At 42.0% G+C, this 22,871-nt stretch overlaps 1 protein-coding gene across 8 annotated transcripts in view; it reads left to right on the forward strand.

Moving 5' to 3' along the window:
- The first annotated feature begins 4,524 nt into the window (after positions 1–4,524).
- pecam1a (platelet and endothelial cell adhesion molecule 1a) overlaps positions 4,525–22,871 on the forward strand; it is a 93,001-nt gene continuing 74,654 nt past the window's right edge. For 7 of the 8 annotated variants that reach the window (XM_072558816.1, XM_072558818.1, XM_072558819.1 and 4 more), the window contains exons 1-2: positions 14,764–14,908; positions 15,323–15,352. In XM_072558816.1, the coding sequence (XP_072414917.1) occupies positions 14,869–14,908; positions 15,323–15,352 (70 nt within the window). In that variant the 5' untranslated portion in view covers positions 14,764–14,868. Of the gene's footprint in view, positions 4,595–14,763; positions 14,909–15,322; positions 15,353–22,871 lie in introns of those variants that run through there. The other variant, XM_072558817.1, reaches the window with a different exon arrangement.

Here is a 22,871-nt window from a genome sequence, read left to right on the forward strand (position 1 = left end):
AAGAAACAGCTTACAGCTTCACTAGATACCAAACTCTCAGGGCTCTTGTTAGATGATCGGATCACTCCTCATGCAATGCAGGACAGCTCCAGCAGAGGTGCTAATGGGGAGAAGACTCTGCACAGGTTAAATCTGATCTTCCCGGACGTGTGAGGGGAAGTTAAAATGGCATCAGGAACGCCAATGCCAGGCACAAGATTCTACTAGGTTTACTTCAGGAGGTGAAGTTTAGTGCCAAAACGCTCCTGCACAGTAAGAGGCATGGGTGACGTGTGGTCAGGTCCTGCAACATAAAAAATTTGGGTAAGTGAGAGGGTCTTAAACAAACATGTGGACCACCTGAAAGCTGCAACCTCGTAATCAGGACAGGAGCAAAACATACTTGGCCTCTCCGAACAGCCAGAGAGGCTGTGGGAACCCATGGGTTCTTGTATTGAAGAAACCTCGGAGTCTGAGATCGACACAGTGGATGTTGCAGCCTTTACCGCCTGAAGAAGATGATGAATTTTTTCCGAGACGTTCTGTGTGGAAGAGGCGAGCTACTGTCTGGTACGCAGCGCCTGTATCTGACGCCAAGTTGGAAGAAATGGAACCAATGCAAAAATGGCCCAGGAGAGGCTACAAGAAAATGAATAGGCCTATACCCCAGGACTCAGAGGGGGTGGGATGTAAATAGGTCAGCCAAGTGGACCTTATAGAATATGAGCTCCCTGATTGGGGCTGTTAATCTAGTCCAATCAGAGAGCCCTGGCTGACTGATAAGAACAGGAGTGTCCCCTCAAAAGAAAAAAAAAAGAACAGGAGTGTCACTGTGAGGGCTGGATCAGTGGCAAGTACGATGTATGTGTAAATAAAGAGTGACTTGGTGATGGAATACTGACCTCTGTGGAGTTATTTCAATCATTATGAATGAATATTGTGTTTTTAGCCCCTTCCAGCCTGGAGCTGAAGATGTTTGCATCTTCATGAACATCTGTGACCTTTTCTCCCCTGACAGAGAAAGGAAGAGAGTAGGACAGGGTAACAGATTAGCTAGTCATTTAACACTTTAGCTTGATGTCCCTTTTTGCTGGTAATATCACCAAGCCACAGAGTATTGTCATTCAAATACCAGTCATTTTGACTTCTAAGGTGTCCTACAAGGTGCTCAAGATGCAGAGAACAGACTTGTGATTGTATTTGCGACACAGTAGGTGGGTGCCTGGAGGACGATGGCATTGACACTACTAATTCCCTCAATCCCAGGATTCCAAAACTGTAGAAATCCCCTTTGGTGAACAATAGTTCTTGAAGTAACCTTCCAGAGAGATTCCCAAATATTCCCAGATAAGATATGAAGACTGAAATTCAGCATCTTGCATGCTGGCCGTGGCTATGGCAACATTTCCACCAGCTGTCTTAGTGGTACTAAAACTAACCTCTCAAGGGGAAGTTGAGCCAAGAGAAGAACAACCTCAGTTTCACTTTGTCAAGTCTCTTATTTAGTTGCTGGGTTCCCTCCTGTAAATCTGGCCGATACGTGGCATCTAGAAAAACTGCAAGAATTTGTGCCCATAGGACATGATACCGAGAAACCCTTATGAGAAGAAATATTGGGGCCGGACGAAGGTCGAACAAACTGCAAGCAGTTTGATTTTGGGAACCACTCCTAAAAAAGTGTGGGTTACAGCTAGAAGTCTAAATGTAAAGATCTCCAGTCTATTTTGAATCACAGCTAGGCTTTCAGTTTCTATTAGCAGAGTAAATAACTGCAGCAATTCAAGATGGCAGCTTGCCATCACCTTCTAAAGGGTGATTAATGATGGATAGGCAATAAGTTCTGGCCTTGTCAGCAATGCCAATATTCCATTAAAATATTTAAAAACCTTCTGACCAATTTTCAGGGCCTAACTTGAAGATGCTTCATTGTAAATGTCAGATGAGCATTGAATCTGATAAAGCTGTTGCTGAAATTCTCCCATAGTATCGGTCTCTATACATTCTCTATTCAGGCCATTACAACAAGGTGACAGAGAGCTGGATACGTTAACACGAGTGTTGATCATAAGTTCTAGGTTTCAACTTCATTTCGTCTCTGGACTGTTTTTCGTTCCCTGGAGCGTCGAAGGCTGAGGCACCCCTTATAGGGGTTTATAAAATCAGCAGAGGCATGGATAAGGTGAATATCCAAAGTGTTTTTCCCAGAGTGGGGGGAGTCCAAAACTAGAGGGCATAGCTTTATGGTGAGAGGGTAAAGATATAAATGGGACCCAAGGGGCACCTTTTTCATGCAGAAGGTGTTGTATGTATAGAATGAGCTGCCAGAGGAAGTGGTGGAGGCTGGTACAATTACAGCATTTAAAAGGCATCAGGATGGAGATATGAATAGGTAAGGTTGAGAGGAATATGGGCTAAACACTGGCAAATGGGACTAGATTAATATAGGATATCTGGTTAGCATGGACAAGTTGGACTGAAGGGACCATGCTATACATCTCTATGATTCTACTATTATTTAAAGCCCATATTAAATGAAAGATATGATTCACCAAGGTTTACTTAGTTACTTTAATTTATATAATTCTTTATTTTTCCAACTTCCTTCAATCTAAGTTAAACTACCTATTGACATGATACATTGGGGGTAGCACGGTGGCACAGTGGTTAGCACTGCTGCCTCACAGCACCAGAAACCCGGGTTCAATTCCCGCCTCGGGTGACTGTCTGTGTGGAGTTTGCACATTCTCCCCGTGTCTGCGCGGGTTTCCTCCGGGTGCTCCGGTTTCCTCCCACACTCCAAAGATGTGCTGGTCAGGTGAATTGGCCATGCTAAATTGCCCCTAGTGTTAGGTAAGGGGTAGATGTAGGGGTATGGGTGAGTTGCGCTTCGGCGGGGTGGTGTGGACTTGTTGGGCCAAAGGGCCTGTTTCCACACTGTAAGTAATCTAATCTAATTTATTTACAGGATCGTGATACCAAGAAATGATTTGGACGACCACTTTTCCAAGTGTGCATGATACTCCAGCACCACCTTATGGTACATATATATTCATGCTTTCGAAAAGGAGGGCTGAACTTAATGCGCCCCCTAGAGGTAAGTTGGAAGGTGAAGCAGACTTGTATAATCAGGGAGGAAAATATGGGGTGGACCAATAGAGGTCAAGTCAGATTCCCATCCCATTCCTATGAAATCCTGGACAGGAAGGGTTGAAGACAGCCTTCCCAACCAGAGGCAAATTGGTGCCCATAAGTAGCAGTTTAAAGACCACCACGGCCTCCTTATTCAGCTATTGTTAGTGATTGCCTAGTGACAGGCAGGGAATATGCCCATATGGGCAGCCTGACAGGTTAATGCTGTTTGGTAAGCTTTGGCCTGGTTTGCAGTTCCTTTGCAACCTATGCTCAACAGCGAGACTGGCCAACAGCAAAAGTCACAAGTATGTTCACATCAGCTTGAAAACCAACACCCCGTCCCCAGGGCCATCTTGACTGACCCTGGTGAAGTCGCTTCCTGCCAAGTTTCCAGTGATGACCCCACAGCCTGCACTCTTGTTGTAGTCACAGGGGCGTCTGCTCCAAGTGATGCTGATCCTTGACTCGAACCAGGTCTTGGAGGTGGGAAATTCCTCTGAACATAACAGAGACTTCAGCTGAGTGCCTGACTGGTATTAAGACATGGTGGTATGGGGATCCAGAATGGCTATGAAATGGCTAGGGTTGGCATCAACTCTCCAACAGGTGCATGGGACCACTAGTGACAGCATTAAATTCTGCCCAGGGTCTGGTAGATGGATTCTATAGATGGGAGGTTGGCTCTTGTGATTGTCCAGGCCGAGATGTTGTTGGGCCTTTGTAACCAGTACGTCCACATGAAGAGTTCAAGAAAGCTTGTTGTGGACGACCACTCCCAGGAGCTTGACGGTCTCCACTTGTGCTGGACCTTTAGCAGGGGATCATGAGAACCCTCTTGGTGGGGGTGGATTAACATGGATGAGATTCAATGTAGTAAACTGTGAGGTGATTCATTTTGTTGGGACACTAAAAGTTAAAGGGTATAATTTTAAAGGAATGTGAGAAGAGTAACCTGGAGACACTTAATTACCAACTTTAAAGGTGACAGAACAGGTTAAGCAGTTAATAAAGAAACAGGATCTTGGGCTTCTTAACTAGAGGCAGGAGTACAAAAGACAGTAAAGTATGTTAGATAAATATATAAAACACTAGTCTCATCTGGTTTTTGTATCAATTTATGGGCATCATCATTTCAGAAAGCTGTTGCGATTTTGGAAAGGATGTAGAAGAGATTTATTAGAATGCTTCTAGAAGTTAGAGATTACAGCAACATGGGCATCCAGAAAAATATGGATTTTTCACCCCAGTGCAGAGATGGCTAAGAGGAAATTTTATAGAGTTGCTTAAAATCATGAAAAGTTTAAATAGAGTAAATAATAATTTTTCCAACACTTGATTGTTAACAAGTGAATAACAATTGAAGATAATTGAGAAAGGAATCAGAGGCCATAAGAAGATCTGAGAGTATGGTTAAGGTTTGGAACACACTGCTCAATTAGAGTGATGGCTACAAATTCAATAGTCACCATCAACAGAGAATCAGGTAAGTGAATTGAATTGAATTTATTGTCACGTGTCCCGAGGCACAGTGAAAAGCTTTGTCTTGAGAGCAATACAGGCAGATCACAGAGTTAAGTAGCATAGATAGTAAATAATAGGTAAACAGTGACAAAAACAAAAACATGGGTGCAGGCGAATGTTAAGTGTTTGTGAGTCTGTTCAGTATTCTAACAACAGTAGGGTAGAAACTGTTGTGAAACCAGCTGGTGCGTGTGTTCAGGCTTCTGTACCTTCTCCCCGATGGTAGAGGTTGTAGAAAAACATTGCCAGGGTGGGATGGATCTTTGAGAATGCTGGCGGCCTTTCCTTGACAGCAGGCCTGGTAGATGGATTCCATAGATGGGAGGTTGACCTTTGTGATTGCCCGGGCCAAGTTCACCACTCTCTGTAACCATTTCCAAAGTTGAATGGTACAGTTGCCATACCAGGTGGTGATACATCCAGACAGAATGCTCTCGATGGCGCACCTATAAAAATCGGCAAGGGTATTTGCCATCTTGCCAACTTTCCTCAGCTGCCTGAGGAAGAAGAGACGTTGTTGGGCCTTTGTGACCAGTGCGTCCACCTGAAGAGTCCAAGAAAGCTTATTGTGGACGACCACTCTCAGGAGCTTGACACTCTCCACTCGTTCCTCCTTTCTGCTGTTAATGTGTAGGGGGACATGAGTAACATCCCACTGAAAGTCAATAATGAGTTCCTTGGTTTTTCCAGCATTGAGAGCTAGGTTGTTCTCAGTGCACCATTTTTCCAGGTCTTCCACCTCCCGTCGTTAGTCTATTTAATCGACCTCTGAGATCCAACCGACTATGGTGGTGTCATCAGCGAACTTGTAAATGGCATTAGTCTGGTATTTGGCGACACAGTCATGGGTATACAGTAAGTACAGTAGTACGCACCCCTGGAGGGCTCCAGTGTTGAGTATTGAGTTAAGTACTTAAAGGAGAAAAAAATGTAGGCATATGGGTAAACAGCAGACAAATTGCATTGCTCTTTGGAAGAGTTGGTGCATTTCCGATCAGCAAGACCGTCTCCTTCTCTGCTGAACCATTATGAAAATGTTCACAGTTCATTGTCTCACATAATTTATTACACAGCTTTTGAAAAGTTAGAGTGAGGCAATGGTGCCATGAAGGTCTTACCCAAGAAATCTTAATCTGGCTCTGATTCAGGCATGACGTTTTCACCTGCCTGAGGCAAACGTTCAATTAGTTATGTTTCATTAATAAGCCAAAAATGGAAATAGTTGGTTTGTAAAGGTTGTGGGATCAGTGATAATGGTCCATTGATCCAATTTTCTCCATGACTCAGTTTGAAATACTGATTTTCAAGGCATTATTAGTGCACATCAGTTAATAAGTGGATCGATGCAAATGAGACAAAACTGTCACTGTTATGTTGTGCAAAAGATTTCAGTACCAATCCATTTAAGATGGATAACAAAGATAGATAAGGCATACATTACATTCAGAAGTGCTTGAACAAAGCATATGTAAGCTCCATTTATTTTTAGTGGTATATTTTTATCCCTTTCCCCCATCAGCAGTTAGTTGGTCATTTAGTTTGAACCAAATGCTTTTGAATTAATTTTTGTTTGAACTATCCACTGTATTAGTTCAATGGGTTTGTCCAAGAGAGTCTTCCACTGGGATGAGGGAGACATGCCAAGCTGAACAGTTAGAAGAAAGGAATCTGGATTTTCTACATTGACAAGTAAAGGCACTTTGTCACGTTTCAAACCAAGAGGCTTCTGGCCTAGAAGAGCTTGTGATTGCAGCTTTAAGGGGGTAAAATCTCCCCTATTTAAAAGCAATTCTGTTGCCATCAATAAAGTGGGAATGTGGAACACTTCCAGCAGAATTTCCAGGCAAATAGTGTTTTTGATATAAAGTCTGGTTCAGAATTCAAACGTGTAAATCCACAAAGCCCGAGCATCATTTCCAGTCTAGATATCAAACAAAAAATGCTGAATCAAAGGCTACCTGGCCACAAAATTAACTTGGGTCACTGAATGCAGTCAATATTTGAAAACAAAATCAACCTGTTCAGAGATGTTATGGCACACCCTAAAGCAGGTGGGACTCAAACTCAGGCTTCCTAGCTCAGAGGTAGAGGCACTGTCACTACACCACAAGAGCTCTAGTGAAGCCAACACATTCTGGACAGACACTGCCTACAGCTGATTAGAATTATTTCCTTTTATGAGGTCCAATCAGACTCTTAGTGAAATAATTCACATCAAGGTGGGTGCAAAAGTTAACAATGCTAGATTTGATTACGAACAAGGGACAGACTGACTAAATTGAAAATCGAGAGGTTTTCTGTATGTGCCGGCGAATGATTCTGCAACACTATGTTTTCGTCTTTATGACTTAATTCTATCTCAGGTAAACTAGTCCACCCCTGTGAGAGCACAGCAGGTCAGGCAGCATCCGAGGAGCAGGAAAATCTACACTTCGGGCAGGAGCCCTTCATCAGGAATGAGGGCTCATTCCTGATGAAGGGCTCCTGCCCGAAATGTCGATTTTCCTGCTCCCCGGATGCTGCCTGACCTGCTGTGCTTTTCCAGCACCACTCTAACCTTGAACTCTAATCTCCAGCATCTGCAGACCTCACTTTCACCCATGTGAGATCACAATCACAGATCAGAACAGTAACAGCACAGAAGGAAGTCCGAACATCTGTTGCTATACTCCTCATTTTTGCATATAGCCTTGCCAATTAAATATTGTGAAATTTTACAAGAACCCACTTGTGGTGAAGAACTTTATTAGAAGATACTACACACATGAAAATTGTAGGAAATCCACCTGCAATTTTCTTAAATATTGGAGATGCTATATTTATAACTAAACAAGAAAGAGTGATCCAAAGGCAGGACAGGTCAATGGAGTAGGACAAAGGTGGACAGGTATAAAATGATTTAAGCTCCACCTATAACAAAACTGGAGAGAGTTCAAGGGAACAATCGTAAAATCACAGCCAATCAGCACTCAATTCATTAATTTAATTAGGACTATCTGAGTGCTGCAGAAAAATATCTCCAAAGTGAGGCCGGTCAAGTTTTAACAAACACATATTAACTTTCTTCTTGGAGGGGGAGATGATTAATACATGATGATATGTATGATTTGATTTATTATTGTCACATGTACCTAGGTACAGTGAAAAGTTTTTGTTTTGTATGCAGTACAGACAGATCATGCCATACAAAGATCATAGGGTGAGAGAACAGAGCGCGGAATGCACAAAAACTCAGATCAAAATTAGATTTGAAATTTAAGAGGCGCATTAAAAGTGTAATAACAGCGGGGAAGCAACTGTTCTTGAACCTATTGGTTCATGTGTTTAAGCTTATGTATCTTCTGCCTGATGGAAGAGGTTAGAAGACATTATAACCAGGGTGGGAGGGGTCTTTGATGACGTTGGCTACCTTTCCGAGGAAGCAAGAATGTAGATGGAGTCAATGGATGGAAGGTTGGCTTGCATGATGGACTGGGCTGTGTTCACAACCCTCTGTAGTTTCTTCTAATCCTTGGAAGAGCAGTTGCTGTACCAAGCCGTGATGCATCCAGATAGAATGCTTCTATGGTACAGATATAAACGTTGGTGAGAGTTCAGACATGCTGAATTTCCATAGTTTCCTAAGGAAGAAGCGATATTGTTGTGCTTTCTTGACCGTCCCAGCAACGTGGGGGGTCCAGGACAGATGATTGGTGATTGTCACTCCTGGTAATTTGATGCTCTAGGCCATTTCCACTTCAGCTCCACCCTCCTTAAGTTGACGATCAGCTCTTTAGTTTTGCTGTCGCTGAGGGAGAGATTGTTATCTTAACACCACACCACCAAGCACTCTATCTCTTTTCTGTATTTTATCTCGCCATTGTTTGATATCTGGCCTACAACAGTGGTGTCGTCAGTGAACTTACAGATGGTGTTGGGGTGAAATTTAGCCATGTAGTCAAGAGTGTACAGGGAATACTGCAAGGAGTTGAGTACACAGCCTCACAGGGCATGGGTTTTGAGGATTGTCATGGAGGAGGTACTGCTGCTTATCTTCAGTGATTGTGATCTGTAGGCCAAGAAGTTAAAGATGCAGCTGCAGAGGGCAGAGCAGAAACCTAGGTCAGAGAGTCATAGAGATGTACAGCACGGAAACAGACCCTTCGGTCCAACCCGTCAATGCCGAACAGATATCCCAATCCAGTCTAGTCACTGATTGATAATGAGGGTCACTGATCTTATCAAAAACATTACTAGACATATTGATAATATTTGCACTTTTGTCAACCAAATGAATGAAGGTGCGGGATGGGGAGATTGGGGTTTTGGCTCATGGTACAACTGGCTAATTAATATAGCTATGTATGGTGCCATTGTTTTAATTGATCTTTTTGTTGGTATTGCTATAGTTAAGTGTATTATTGCTAAAGTATTAACTTCTATGGACAATATTGGTTCCACCCAGAAAATGCTTCTTCTTTACTTAAATCATAATGAGGTAACCTCATTGCCTGCCCTTGGTTCTCCTTCGGAGGAAGAAGAAGTACGGAAGTCTTTTGCTGCCACTGAATTGGATTAATTTGATCCATGCCTTTATGGTGTGGTCATAGAATGACCAAAGGGGGGAATGAAGATCTAAAACTTGAAATTAGGCAACAAGTATAAATGGATTTTTATTTACCACAAAATGGTTTCTCAATTTAAAAGAATACTATAAAATGGCCTGTGGCCCTGTACTGCTGATTTGCAGAATTAAGCTGAAATTCAAAGATAAGAGGACAATAGAGTTTTCATAAAATGAATACTGACACATTAATTGACCATTCAAACTAACCTTGACAATTGTCATACATGGCATGACAATTTACGTAAATAAGATTTATTTTCCAAGGAATACCATTGGATTAGCCTGTTGTCAATTATGTCACCATATTACAGTTAATTGGACTTTTCTTGTAGTTAAGAACCCTTTCCCAGGAAATATCATTGGATTGACTTGCTGTAAATCATGTCACCTTATTATATGTGATTGGTCTTTCTTGTAATTAAGGCTGTACTACCTCTTAAAAAAACATATAAATAATGTGTAATTTTCAAATGTAATTGCGCAACTTCACCATGGAACACAGAAGCCTTAACATCTGTGTTGCTGCATAGAATTGAGTCAAGGTACATTAATTCAATAAACTAATGACCCTTGCTTTTTGAACAGACTGCATTTGTCGATTCTTTTGACCGAGCTCGAACCAAGAGGCCCCTCTTGATGAGGGGTCTTAGATCTTCAGTCCCACCTACCAGCACTTGGCACATATCCCTCCAAACTCTTCCTCTTCATACACCCATCCAGCTTTTGGATGCTATTTAAATGTTGCAATTGTACTAATCTCCACCACTTTCTCTGCCAACCCATTCCACACATGCACATACCATCCTCTGTGTGAAAAAGTTGCCTCTCAAGTTTCTTTTATATCTTTCCCCTCTCACCCTAAACCTTTGCCCTCTAGTTCTGGACTCCGCTACACCAGGGAAAAGTCTTTGCCTATTTATCCTATCCATGCCCCTCATAATTTTGTAAACCTCTATAAGGTCACCCCTCAGCCTCCGACACTCCAGGGAAAACAGCCCCAGCCTGTTCAGCCTCTCCCTATAGCTCAAATCCTCCAATCCTGGCAATATCCTTGTAATTCTATTCTGAACCCTTTCAAGTTTCACAACATCCTTCCGATAGGAAGGAGACCAGAATTGCACACAATATTCCAGAAGTGGCCTTAACAATGTACTGTACAGCCGCAACATGACCTCCCAACTCCTGTACTCAATACTCTGACCAATAAAGGAAAGCATACCAAACACCTTCTTCACTATCCTATCTACCTGCGACTCCACTTCCAAGGAGCTATGAACCTGCACTCCAAGGTCTCTTTGTTCAGCAACACTCCCTTGGACCTTACCATTAAGTGGATAAGTCCTGCTCTGATTTGCTTTCCCAAAATGCAGCATCTCGCATTTATCTGAATTAAACTCCATCTGCCACTCCTCAGCCCATCTGATCAAGATCCCATTGTAACCTGGGATAATCCTCTTCACTGTCCACTACACCTCCAATTATTGTGTCATCTGCAAACTTACTAACTTGGAAATGAAGTATTCCTATGAAAGACGTTCTGTCTACTGTAGAATAGAAACACAGGATCTAAGTTTGTGTCGGAGGAAAAGAGTTTAGGAAGAGCTTCCACTCCAGTTTCTCGATGGGCCAAATAGTTGGCTTCGGCTCCTATGTCTTAGGGGCTGTGTTTCATTTGTAAGTTCTGTTCAGCCTTAAAACTACATGCTTGAATACGCATAAATAACTTGGTTTGTCATGTGACTTCTTTTGCCAATGGCCAGTAATTCAAGTTATTGTTTATTCCAATTATTATGTAATTAAATCAGATCTGGGAACTATTCCAAACGAAGTCCAATTAGCAAAAGCAATTAGCCCCTGAAAGATTTGGTTTCGATTGTTCGATCATGACTCACCATAGGAATACAGATGATGCTTCCGTTTACATTGAGAAGACAGGAAGGAAGTTGATTTTAATCCCCAATGAGTGTGTCAATGTCTGTAATTATAGCATCCCTACAGTGTGGAAAGTGGCATTCAGCCCATCAGGTCCACACCAACTCTCTGAAGAGCAACCCACCCAGACCCATTCCTCTATCCTACTCCTGTAAACCCTAATTTACAATGGCTAACCCATCTTGGAGTTTGGAGATTAATTTGGTTAGGATTACAGTGTTGAAGCCTGATGTAGGTATCCTTATTAATGGGTTGTCTCCATCATGTGCCAATAGCCAGCTGTTTCATGTTCAAACCTGATCGATTAATTCCTGATGATTTTCCTGCTCCTCGGATGCTGCCTGACCTGCTGTGCTTTTCCAGACATTCTGTGAATCAAGGGTCAAAGCAGCTTGAGTTGACATGAGCCATGACTAACTTCTCAGAGTACTTCTTATTTATGGATGTCAGAGCTGCCTGGAGGTGTGTCATTGAGGCATGTTGCATGTGTTTTATTTGGTATCAGATTGACCGTGATGTGATGATGGTATTTTGGTAGCCCTTGAATATCCCTTGGTCTTGTCATTTCAAGGATTGTTGCAATAATTTCCCTGCATTAGCAAATATTGAAAGGTTTACATCAAGACTGACATATTTTCTTTAAAAATGGAGAAAGGTGAACGTTTCTGTGACATTCCAGATGCATCTTCTCATGTGCAACACTGGGATAAAACATTTATCTGGTTTCTTCAAGCCAGAAGTTATTTCTTTCATTCTGAACTAGGAATTGAATGTCTCAAATGCTCACAGGAGGAATGAATTACAACATTCTGATAATGCAAGCTCAAAGCAGAGAAACAAAACCAAAATCTTTAGAAATCCTCAATCAAAAGCCTTCTTTGTGCAGCAAGTTATCCTCTTATCCCAGCACCTATGTTTTACAGCATAGTTTAAACAAGTAGATTACTTATTGATCAGTAATCAAAAGCTTTTTCTTCCCATGAGAATTATAAAAATTGTTTGCCGATTTTTTTTTTAAATGAATAAGTTTGGCCACAAGAGGGAACACAGAGAACATAGTTACAGCCAAGTCTGGAGATATGAATAAATTCCTCAATTTCACTGCTGGGGTTAACTATAACAGAATTAATTTTGTTTTTAAAATGTGCATTTCTTCAACTTATTATACGCTTAACCATGTATAAAGCTGTGAAGAAACAACCAAGCCAGATCTATTGAGTTAGGAAATAAAGAGACTGTTTTATTATTTAAAAGAAGCTTACACAAATGTAAGTGTAATTAAAATTAAGAGGTATAACCTGTCCCAAAGCCTGCAACGTACAGACACAAACACGCTTGCATGCAAGCAGTTAGAACAAGTTATAGTGTGAGGGAAATGGGATTGATAAAAGTAAAAATTTAATAAAAAGAGATTACACTCCAAAGTTCCTTTGGTTTTCTGGAAGCTTGGTGGTGGTGAGACTATCGTAGATTAATTTCTAACCAACCTGTTCAGTGATGTTCTGACACACCCAAAGCAGATGGGATTTGAATCCAGGCCTCCTGGCTCAGAGATAGGGACAATATCATTGCACCATAAAGGCTTGTCAGCAGAAGTACAACTGTCTTTTAAACTGCAACTGGTCCTTTTCCCAGAATGGGTGTTGTGGAACTTGAGGTTCCTTTTTTTTTTAAAATTCAATGCTCGATGATGACAAAACTATTGAGAGCAAGCTACCGAGCTATTATCCCATACTTCATGACTTTTTGATGTTCCTGCTAGCCTGTAACAAACAGACAATTATGTTAGTTATATTATAATTATGTTAGTTCTTCTCAGACAAGGTTTGAACATGGAGAAAGTGAGAACTGCATATGCTGGAGATCAGAATCAAGACTGTAGTGCTGGAAAAGCACAGCAGGTCAGGCAGCATCCGAGGAGCAGGAAAATCATCAGGAATTAATCGATCAGGTTTGAACATGAAACAGCTGGCTATTGGCACATGATGGAGGCAACCCATTGTAATGAAGGAGTTTTGATCTGCCATTGTCAAAACCATTTCAATGTTATTGAAATTGTGGTGGGGGCACAGATAGTGAGTAGTTGTTTAGGTGATAGTTTTTAAATTTTCTTCCCTGACCAGCTTCCAGATTGGGTGGCTGCTGTGACTACTTTAAAACCCAATGTAAAACCCAGTAAAATCTCACTTAAAGGATTTTCTTTTGAACCAGTCTCCGTATGAAAACAGCCAATATAAAAATTGATAGTTCATGTATTACAACTTTATGGCAATCTTTGGTTCAATGTGAGCAACATCCTTTCGCATGCTTTCATCTTCAAACTGCCTGGACACCTGCAACTATCATCTTCACTCATTGTCTCTCCTCTAAACACCGTCCATTGACAATCTTTTCCAATACTGTATCTCCCCTTCCAGTTAGAAGCATAGAATATAGAAGCAGGAGTAGACCATTCGATGCTGGAGTTCCCCAATTTTCAACCAGTCGTGTGGTAGATAAAAGTGTTGCTTTGAAACCTCATGAGCAAGAGATACAGATCAGTGGCTCTTGGTGACTATCTATTTGGCTGTTTCCTCTTAATTCATAAAACACACGGTGTATGCCCAGTCCCCTGGGCAACTTGTGGACTCACAACATGTGACACACTGCTGCTTTTTAAGCAAGGGTTAGTCCAATACTCTGTATAGGTGTGGACATTTTACTCTCTGCATTTTACATCAAAACAAAAATGCAAGCAGGAGTTGAAAATTAGTCATGATTTGGAGACGCCGGTGTTGGACTGGGGGGGGGGTACAAAGTTAAAAATCACGCAACACCAGGTTACAGTCCAACAGGTTTATTTGGAAGCACTAGCTTTCAGTGTGCTGCTCCTCCACCAGGTGGTGAGTCACCTGATGAAGGAGCAGTGCTCTGAAAACTAGTGCTTCCAAATAAACCTGTTGGACTGTAACCTGGTGTTGCGTGATTTTTTTAACTTTAAAAAATTAGGGCAGTCATCTTAAACTACAAAACTATTAGAGATCTATAGATCTCTGATTTCTAATAATTTCTAAATCTGTGAACTTCATTATTACACAGAACTTAATCTTCGGAGACAATGCTTCAATATAAATATTGAAGCTGGGGTGGCTTACTTTCCTATCTCTTGAGACTGCTTTGCACAGTCAGATTGCTTCTCTGCGATTTTTGCTTCATAATTGTTTTAAATTGATTTGAGCTGTTTTATAATCAATTTGCTGTCAGCTTTGCCATGTTATGTCTTAACCTCCAGGACGCAGGACAGCAATGCTGTTTTAATACTAGCCCCTGTAAATCCAAACGTCTAAACTTCATTGCATTTTAATTATTTCAGTCAAAGCAGTAAAACAGAATCCCAGGAAGAGTAAAGCATATTATAAAATAAACCCATAAGTATCTTCATCTCTCACAACTGGTTGATTGCAAGTGCAGTACAAAAAAAACGGGCTAAAGTAATCCCCATTTAAACTGAACGACTTGGGTTCATCAAACTGAGAAACTGAGTTTCTGCCTTCTAATTTAGGGTCTGCGTTTAGTCTGAGAATTACGGTATTCTTGTTCCCTTTTTAGAGCAATGTTATTTGCGATTTTCAACAAAGTTTCAAAGCAGGTTCAGATGTTTGGTTAGTGATTTGGTTGTGTTCTGACAGGAAAGCAATTCTTTGATAATTGCTATAAAGATGTTGAAAGTCATCTTTCCAATTCTGTCATTTCTACTACGTAAGTAAAAGATAAAGGTTTTTTTATATTCCCAGAATTTTACAAAGTAAACGTGGACAGAAAAGTTCTTCTATGTACTGAACCATTTTATTAAGATGCATTTAAAATGTCTTAATATTTAGGGGTGCATGAAAATTTTCCCTCAAGGGCGTTAGGCACAACAAAGCGCCAAATAGTTATGCAGATTTCCTACATTTGTTTTGAGATATAGTGTGAAATTTACAGGTAAATCGCGTGCAATCTAGAACATTCTTCAGTGTTTGCAACAGAGAATACAACCCTAAAAGCTCTTTGAACAATTAGCGGTTCATACAGGAAAATCATTTTTTAATATAAAACAAACATTTTAGTTTTTAAAATTTTAAAGATAAAGGCAAATAGAATATCTAAACTTTTATGTTTTTATTATTTCAGTTGAAACCAGTAAAACAGAGTCAGAAAATGGTAAGAAATTTTAAAAACTAAATCTTTAATGTTCTTATCTCTCCTTTGGTCACTGCCAAAACAACGTGGTAGCATGTTTAACTTCAGCAATTTTTATCTATGTTTGAATCGGTTACAGACGTGTAAAATCAATTGCTTTATTCGAGTAACTGGGTCATGAAGGATTCCAGTGTTCTGAGACTCTTGCTTTCGTCTGTTAGCTATAATGCTGAGTTTAAAATATTGGGGTAGATGTTTACTTTCACAGAAAGTCAATGAAAATAAAATGGTGAAAGGTACAAAATGAATTGCCATCTCACAATTATTCATTTTACACAGTCTTGAAATTTTTAAAATGTTGGAGAATTATTATTTGTTTAACCATCAACTAAGTGTTTCACCATATAGTTAGTTACTGGTACCTTTATCATTTTTTGTGGTTTTCATCAACAACAAAAGAATTGAAAGAAATTTTCTGCAATTTAAATACATACATCAGATAAAATCGAAATTGAAGTGGGTGTTAATTAATTATAAATGCCCAAACTATTTAAAAAGGCCTTATAGCTCCTTGAGTCGAGTGTGGTGCTGGAGAAACACCAGGTCAGGCAGCAACCGAGGCGCAGGAGAATCGATGTTTCGGACATGAGCCCTTCATCAGGAATGAGGCTTGTGGGTCTAGGCTGACAGGTAAATGGGAGGGGGGATGGGGAGAATGATAGGTGGATGAAGGTGAGGGAGATGGTGATAGGTTGGGGAGGGGGAGTGATGGACTGGTCCGGAGGTTGGTGCTGAGTTGGAGGCTTGGGACTGGGATAAAGTGTGGGGGAGGGGAAACGAGGAAGCTGTTGAAATACATATTTATCCTGTGTAGCTGCAGGATCCCGAGGTGGAATATGAGGCGTTCTTCCTCCAGGTGTCGGGTGGTAATGGTTTGGTGGTGGAAGCGGCCCAGGACCTACGTGTCCTTGACTGAGTGGGAGGGGGAGTTGAAGTGTTTAGCCACGGGGCGGTGGGGTTGGTGGGTGCGGGTGTCCCAGAGATGTTCTCTGAAACGATCTGCAAGAAGGCATCCTGTCTCCCCGATGTAGAGGAGACCACACCAGGTGCAAGGGATGCAGTAGATGACATTGGTAGAGGTGCAGGTAAATTTCTGATGGAGGTGGAAGGATCCCTTGGGGCCTTGGGCAGAGGTGAGAGGATTGATGAGGGCACAGGTTTTGCACTTCCTGCGGTGGCAGGGAAAGGTGCCAGGAGTGGGGTCTGGGCTGGTGGAGGGTGTGGACCTGACGAGGGAGTTGCAGAGGGAACGGCCTCTCCAGAACACTGATGGGGGTGAGGGAAATATATCTTTGGTGGTGGGGTCCATTTGGAGGTGGCAGATGTGGCGGAGGATGATGCATTGTTTGCGGAGGGTGGAGAAGTGGAAGGTGAGGACCAGGGATGTTCTGTCCTTGTTGCATTGGGATGGGCAGGGTTCCAGGGAGGAGGTGTGTGAAATGGAGGAGGTGAGCTGGAGGGCATCGTCAACCACGTGGGAAGGGAAGTTGCGATCATGGAAGAATGAGACCATCTGGGACTTTCTGAGGTGGAATTGGTCATCCTGGGAACAGATGTGGAGGAATTAGGAATAAGGGATGGCATTTTTACAGGAGGTAGGGTGGGAGGAGGTGTAGTCCAGATAGCTGTGGGAATCGGTGGGCTTGTAGTATATGTCTGTGATTAGTTGGTTGCCAGAGACAGTGATGGAGAGGTCCAGGACAGGGAGGGAGGTATCTGAGATGGTCCAGGTGAATTTGAGGTCGGGATGGAAGATGTTGGTAAAGTTGATGAACTGTTCAACTACCTTGTGGAAGCACGAGGCAGTGCCGATACAGTCATCGATGTAGCGGAGGATCAGATTTCTCTTCCATGAACTTGAACTTCTTAAATTATGTTTAGATTAGATTAGATTAGATTCCTTACAGTGTGGAAACAGGCCCTTTGGTCTAACAAGTCCACACCGACCCTCCGAAGAGTGACCCACCCAGACTCATTTCCCTAAATTTAGCCCCGATTAATTCACCTCACACTATGGGCAATTTTTCCAATTTTTTTTCCTATACTAATGTTCCAATTTTTCATCTCTTTGTGTATTCTAAACTATCTATTTTTGATCTTGCAGCAGTCTGTTTCTCTTGGGTCCAACTCTAGTAATTTCATTAAACTGCTGACAAAGGCAGTGCTCTGTTTTGTTTTGCCAAGAAGTCCTTTGTTCTTTAGGAGTCAACTTTCTGGAATCCTATTCTTTATCCCATGCACCACAATCTCATTCTTCAGACTGACATAATCTCCTCTCCACAATCTCCAAAATGACGGACCGGAATATTGCATAGCCACACTTCAGTTTCCTTCCCAGGATCCACAAGCAGCTTGTCCTGCTAAATTTACATTTCAGCGTGTGTTTACCCACCAAACTGATTTTATTCTATTCTTGATTCTTTTTCTCCTTCCGCACCCCATCATTCTATGTATGTCCATGATGTCTTCCTCCACAACAGCTTCCCTATTTCATTCCCTCAACATTTCCTTTTTCACCAAGAACACCATTACCTCCATCCACCTTGAGGAAGACCTGAAGACTGCTTGCTTCTTTTACCATCCACCACATAAGTCTCCTGGCTGAACCGGTTCCTGGATGAAGCTTCAAGTCCTTTGACACCACTTAGTTCTTTCAGGTTGTCACTTGGGGAACTTGCATGTTTCTAGATATCCATGCCTTTTTATAGGTTACATGGATCGTGCTTTGCTCCAATTCTTTACAGTTCCCCTCCCTCACTTTTTTTCCGCTACGTTCATGACTGCATTGATGCTGCTTCCAGCTTTAAACCAGAGCTAGAAACTTTTAACAACTTCGCTTCAAACTTCTATTTTTCTCCCCCCTTCAAATGGACCATCTCTCACTCTTGATGTCTTTGACTTGTCTGACTGTACTTCTGGGGAATAGACTATCGACTAACAGTCACCAAAAGGCTACTCCTAAGAACTGACTGGATTACAATTCCTTCCGCTCCACTTCCAAAACAAATGCTATTCCATTTCCTCCTGCCTCCATTATATCTGTTCAGATGATGCTGCCTAGTGTTTTCCTTTATCCTATAATTGTGGATTATTCTTTACTTGATTAACCACACACCCATGACCATTTCAGATATTCAGATATTATTCTTTCCACTCCACCCCAGAACCACAATATTTCCCCTTTCCACCTAACTTCTATCCCACCAGTGATCGCTTACCTCAACTACTTAGTCATAAAGTTTTACAGCAAGAAAAAGAGACCTTGCAGCACTGTGTCACTGCCAGTTATCAAGCATCTATCTCCTCTAATGCCATTTTGGAGTACTCTGCTTGAAGCCTTGTATGCAATGATGTTTCAGCCATTCATCTAACAACCTCTTAAATGCTGTGATGGTTGCCACGCCAACTTCCCTTTCAGGATGTGAGCTCCCGATACTCACCACCCTCTGGATGGAAAGAGTGTCCTGAAATCCCTTCAAAGTCTTCTGCCTTTTACCTTAAATGTATACCCCATGGTTATTGACCTCACTACTAAGGGGGCAAGTTTCTTCCTATTCTACCTATGTTCCTCAATTAGATCCCCCTCTTTTGCCTTTTCCATAAGGAAAATATCCCAGCCTATCTCGTCACTCTTCATAACTGTATTGAAGCAGCTCCAACTAACATCTTGATGAATCTCCTTTGCATATTCTGATGCAATCACATCCTTCCTGCAGAACTGCACACAGATTGATTTAGATTAGATTACTTACAGTGTGGAAACAGGCCCTTCGGCCCAACACCGACCTTCCGAAGAGCAACCCACAGAGACCCATTCCCCTACATTTACCCCTTCACCTAACACTACGGGCAATTTTAACATGGCAATTCACCTAACCTGCACATTTTTAGACTGTGGGAGGAAACCGGAGCACCCAGAGGAAACCCATGCAGACATTGGGAGAATGTGCAAACTCCACACAGACAGTTGCCTGAGACGGGAATTGAACCCGTGTCTCTGGTGCTGTGAGGCAGCAGTGCTAACCACTGAGCCACCGTGCCGCCCCAGTTCTCCAGCTGTGGCCTGTTATGAATCAGACAGACCCTCTCAAAACAAATTAAGAGACGTCTCATCCGGGCTTGGAAATTTATCCATTTAAGCCTGCAAAAACCACAAGTATGTTTGGCCTTTCTGCTAATTTAATATAACAGACCCTATGCCTAATTTCTATAGTGCATTGTCCTTCTCTATAGCAATATAGATGCAATGTACTCATTTGCAACCTCACTTATGTCTTCCATTTTCACACATGCATTGCCACTTTGGGATCATCTCTTACCCTGGGTACCCTTCCCCCTTAAAATGTCTTTGGATTTTCCTTTAATACCTGCTGTACACTCTAGTCATTTTTTTTGAGTAACTCCTTCATTTTCTATACTCCTCGTGGGCTTCTGCTATTTTGAACCTCTTTCTGGCATAAGCTTCTGCTTTTTTCCTTACTCAGTCCTGTACATCCATTGACATCCAGAATTCTATGGACTTCTTGGCCCCACCATTGACGTTTATAGGAGAATGTTGGCTCTACACACTCGCTATTTCCTTCTCTGCATGACTCCCATTGCTGTGGTTCCTAGTTCTCCCTGACTGGCATGAGTGTATTATAAAGCCCCAATGTGATTGTTCCCTTTTCATTTTTAAGTTTGATCTACATGACCTAATTTCTAAGATATTGTCTCCCTTTATTATAATAATTGAATTACTGAATATTGCAACACTACTTCCACTCTTATCACCTCTGCCTGCCTAAAGATTCTACACCCCAGAACATTGAGCTGCTAGTCAAAGCCTAGAATGGACTCCATTCTATTCATCCAGTTTCTCTATTTCTGTCCCATCTGTTCTGATGGTGTAGTTTTCCACAAGCACTTCCGAAACATTTTTTTAAGTTGGGGATTCCCCTCCCACAGTAGTCAGCAATCTCTCAATCTTGCCTAATTTGTTTTCTACACACTCTCCTTTTAGAGAATCATGATGGGGTTCCCCTTGCTCTCTCTTTCTCCGCCATCAACTTGCACATTCAAATGATCATCATAGAATCCCTACAGTGTGGAATCAGGCCATTCAGCCCATCGCATCCATGCTGACCCTCCAAAGAGCATCCCATCCAGACACCCCACATCCCTGTAACCCTATATTTCCCATGTCCACCCAGTTTGAGCAATTTAACATGACCAGTTCAGCTCATCTGCACATTTTCTGGATCGTGGGAGGAAACCGGAGCACTTGGAGGAAACCCGCACAGTCAAGGAGAGAATGTGCAAACTCCACAGAGGCAGTCACCTAAGGCTGGAACTGAACTCGGGTCCCTGACGCTGTGAGGCAGCCATTTCTGTCACCTCCAGTGTGATGTCACCTCCCAATACATTTTCCACTCCCTGATCACTTGGCAGCGTTCCAAAGAAATCAATTGCTCCACAAGACCCTGGTCCACTCTACAATACCCAAACACCTCATTCACTTCCCAAGAGACAGTCCCATGCAATTGCAGAATGTGCAAATACTTTGCTTTTATCTCCTACCTCCTCACCATTCAAGGCTCCAAACACTCCTCTCAGATGAAGCAGCAATTTACTCATTTTATGTACTAATCCCCTATGTGGGACCTTATTGAAAGCTTTCTGAAATTCCAAGTAAACCACATCCACTGGCTCTCCTTTATCAACTGTACTAGTTACATCCCTTCAAAACTTCAGTCGATTTTATCAAGCATGACTATCATTTAGTAAATCCATGCTCAATCCTGACCTGGATTGTTCACATTTTTTAAAAAAGGTTCTGGGATTTACTTATGAAAGAACTGAAACCAACATGGTCATTCTGAAAGATGAGAGACTTGATACACAATACAGGTCTTTTAAAATATATAATTACAGTTGCATCACACTGTAAGTGTTTGCTATAAATTCTGTGACTCACTATCTTATTCTACACAACCACCTGATGAAAGAACGTCGCTCCGAAAGCTAGTGCTTCAAAATAAACCCGTTGGACTATAACCTGGTGTTGTGTGATTTTAACTTTGTGCCAAATATGACTCCAGTCAATGGAGAATTTTCCCCTTGATTCTCACTGACTCCATTATTTTTTAGATTAGGTTCCCTACAGTGTGGAAACAGGCCCTTCGGCCCAACAAGTCCACACTGGCCCTCCGAAGAGTAACCCACCCAGACCCATTCCCTTACCCTATATTTACTCCTGACTAATGATCCTAAAACTATGGGCAGTTCAGAATGGCCAGTTCACCTGACCAGCACATTATTTGGATTTAGGGTGTAGGTTTGCTCGCTGAGCTGTAGGTTTGATATCCAGACGTTTCATTACCTGGCTAGGTAACATCATCAGTGGCGACCTCCAAGTGAAGCGAAGCTGTTGTCTCCTGCTTTCTATTTATATGTTTGTCCTGGATGAGGTTCCTGGGGTTTGTGGTGATGTCATTTCCTGTTCGTTTTCTGAGGGGTTGATAGATGGCATCTAGATCTATGTGTTTGTTTATGGCGTTGTGGTTGGAGTGCCAGGCCTCTAGGAATTCTGTCCTATTTCGACTGGGACAACACATCTATCCTGGAACAGGCTAAGCAAAGACATGTCAGAGAATTCCTAAAGGCCTGGCACTCCAACCACAACACCATAAACAAACACATAGATCTAGATGCCATCTATCGACCCCTCAGAAAATGAACAGGAAATGACATCACCACAAACCCCAGGAACCCCATCCAGGACAAACATATAAATAGAAAGCAGGAGACAACAGCTTCGCTTCACTTGGAGGTCACCACTGATGTTACCTAACCAGGTAATGAAACGTCTGGATATCAAACCTACAGCTCAGCGAGCAAACCTACACCCTAAACCTCAACAAACCTTCACAAACCTTGCACATTATTTGGATATTGGGAGGAAACCAGGGCACTCTGAGGAAACCCAACAGACACTGGGAGAATGTGCAAACTCCATACAGACAGTCACCTGAGGCAGGAAGTGAACCTGGGTTCTTGGTGCTGTGAGGCAGCATACTAACCACTGAGCCACCGTTGCGCCCACAAAGATTCCTGTAGCCACACATAGTCAAATATAATCTTGATGTCCAGAGTAACCACAGTCATCTCACCTCTGGAATTCAGCTCTTTTGTCCATGTTTGAACCAAGCATATGATGAGATCAGGAGCTGAGTGGCTCTGGCAGAAGCCAAAATGAATGTCAGTGAAGTTGTATTTAGTTCCTAAATATGCTTTAAATTACTTAGTGTCCAAACCTACTGAAGGAGTAGGGTAGAATACTTCCCCTTCCTGAAGAAACATGTGCAATGGTTATACAGCCCAAATTGGAAACAATCTGAATCCTACCAGGATGTAGCTGGGTGTGGAAGATTTGAGTTATAAAGAAAGGCTGGGACATTTTCAGTGGAGCTTAAAAGGTTGAGAGACAATCTGGTAGATG

The sequence above is a fragment of the Chiloscyllium punctatum genome, chromosome 39 (genome assembly GCF_047496795.1).
Source record: "Chiloscyllium punctatum isolate Juve2018m chromosome 39, sChiPun1.3, whole genome shotgun sequence".
NCBI classification, from domain to species: Eukaryota; Metazoa; Chordata; class Chondrichthyes; order Orectolobiformes; family Hemiscylliidae; genus Chiloscyllium; species Chiloscyllium punctatum.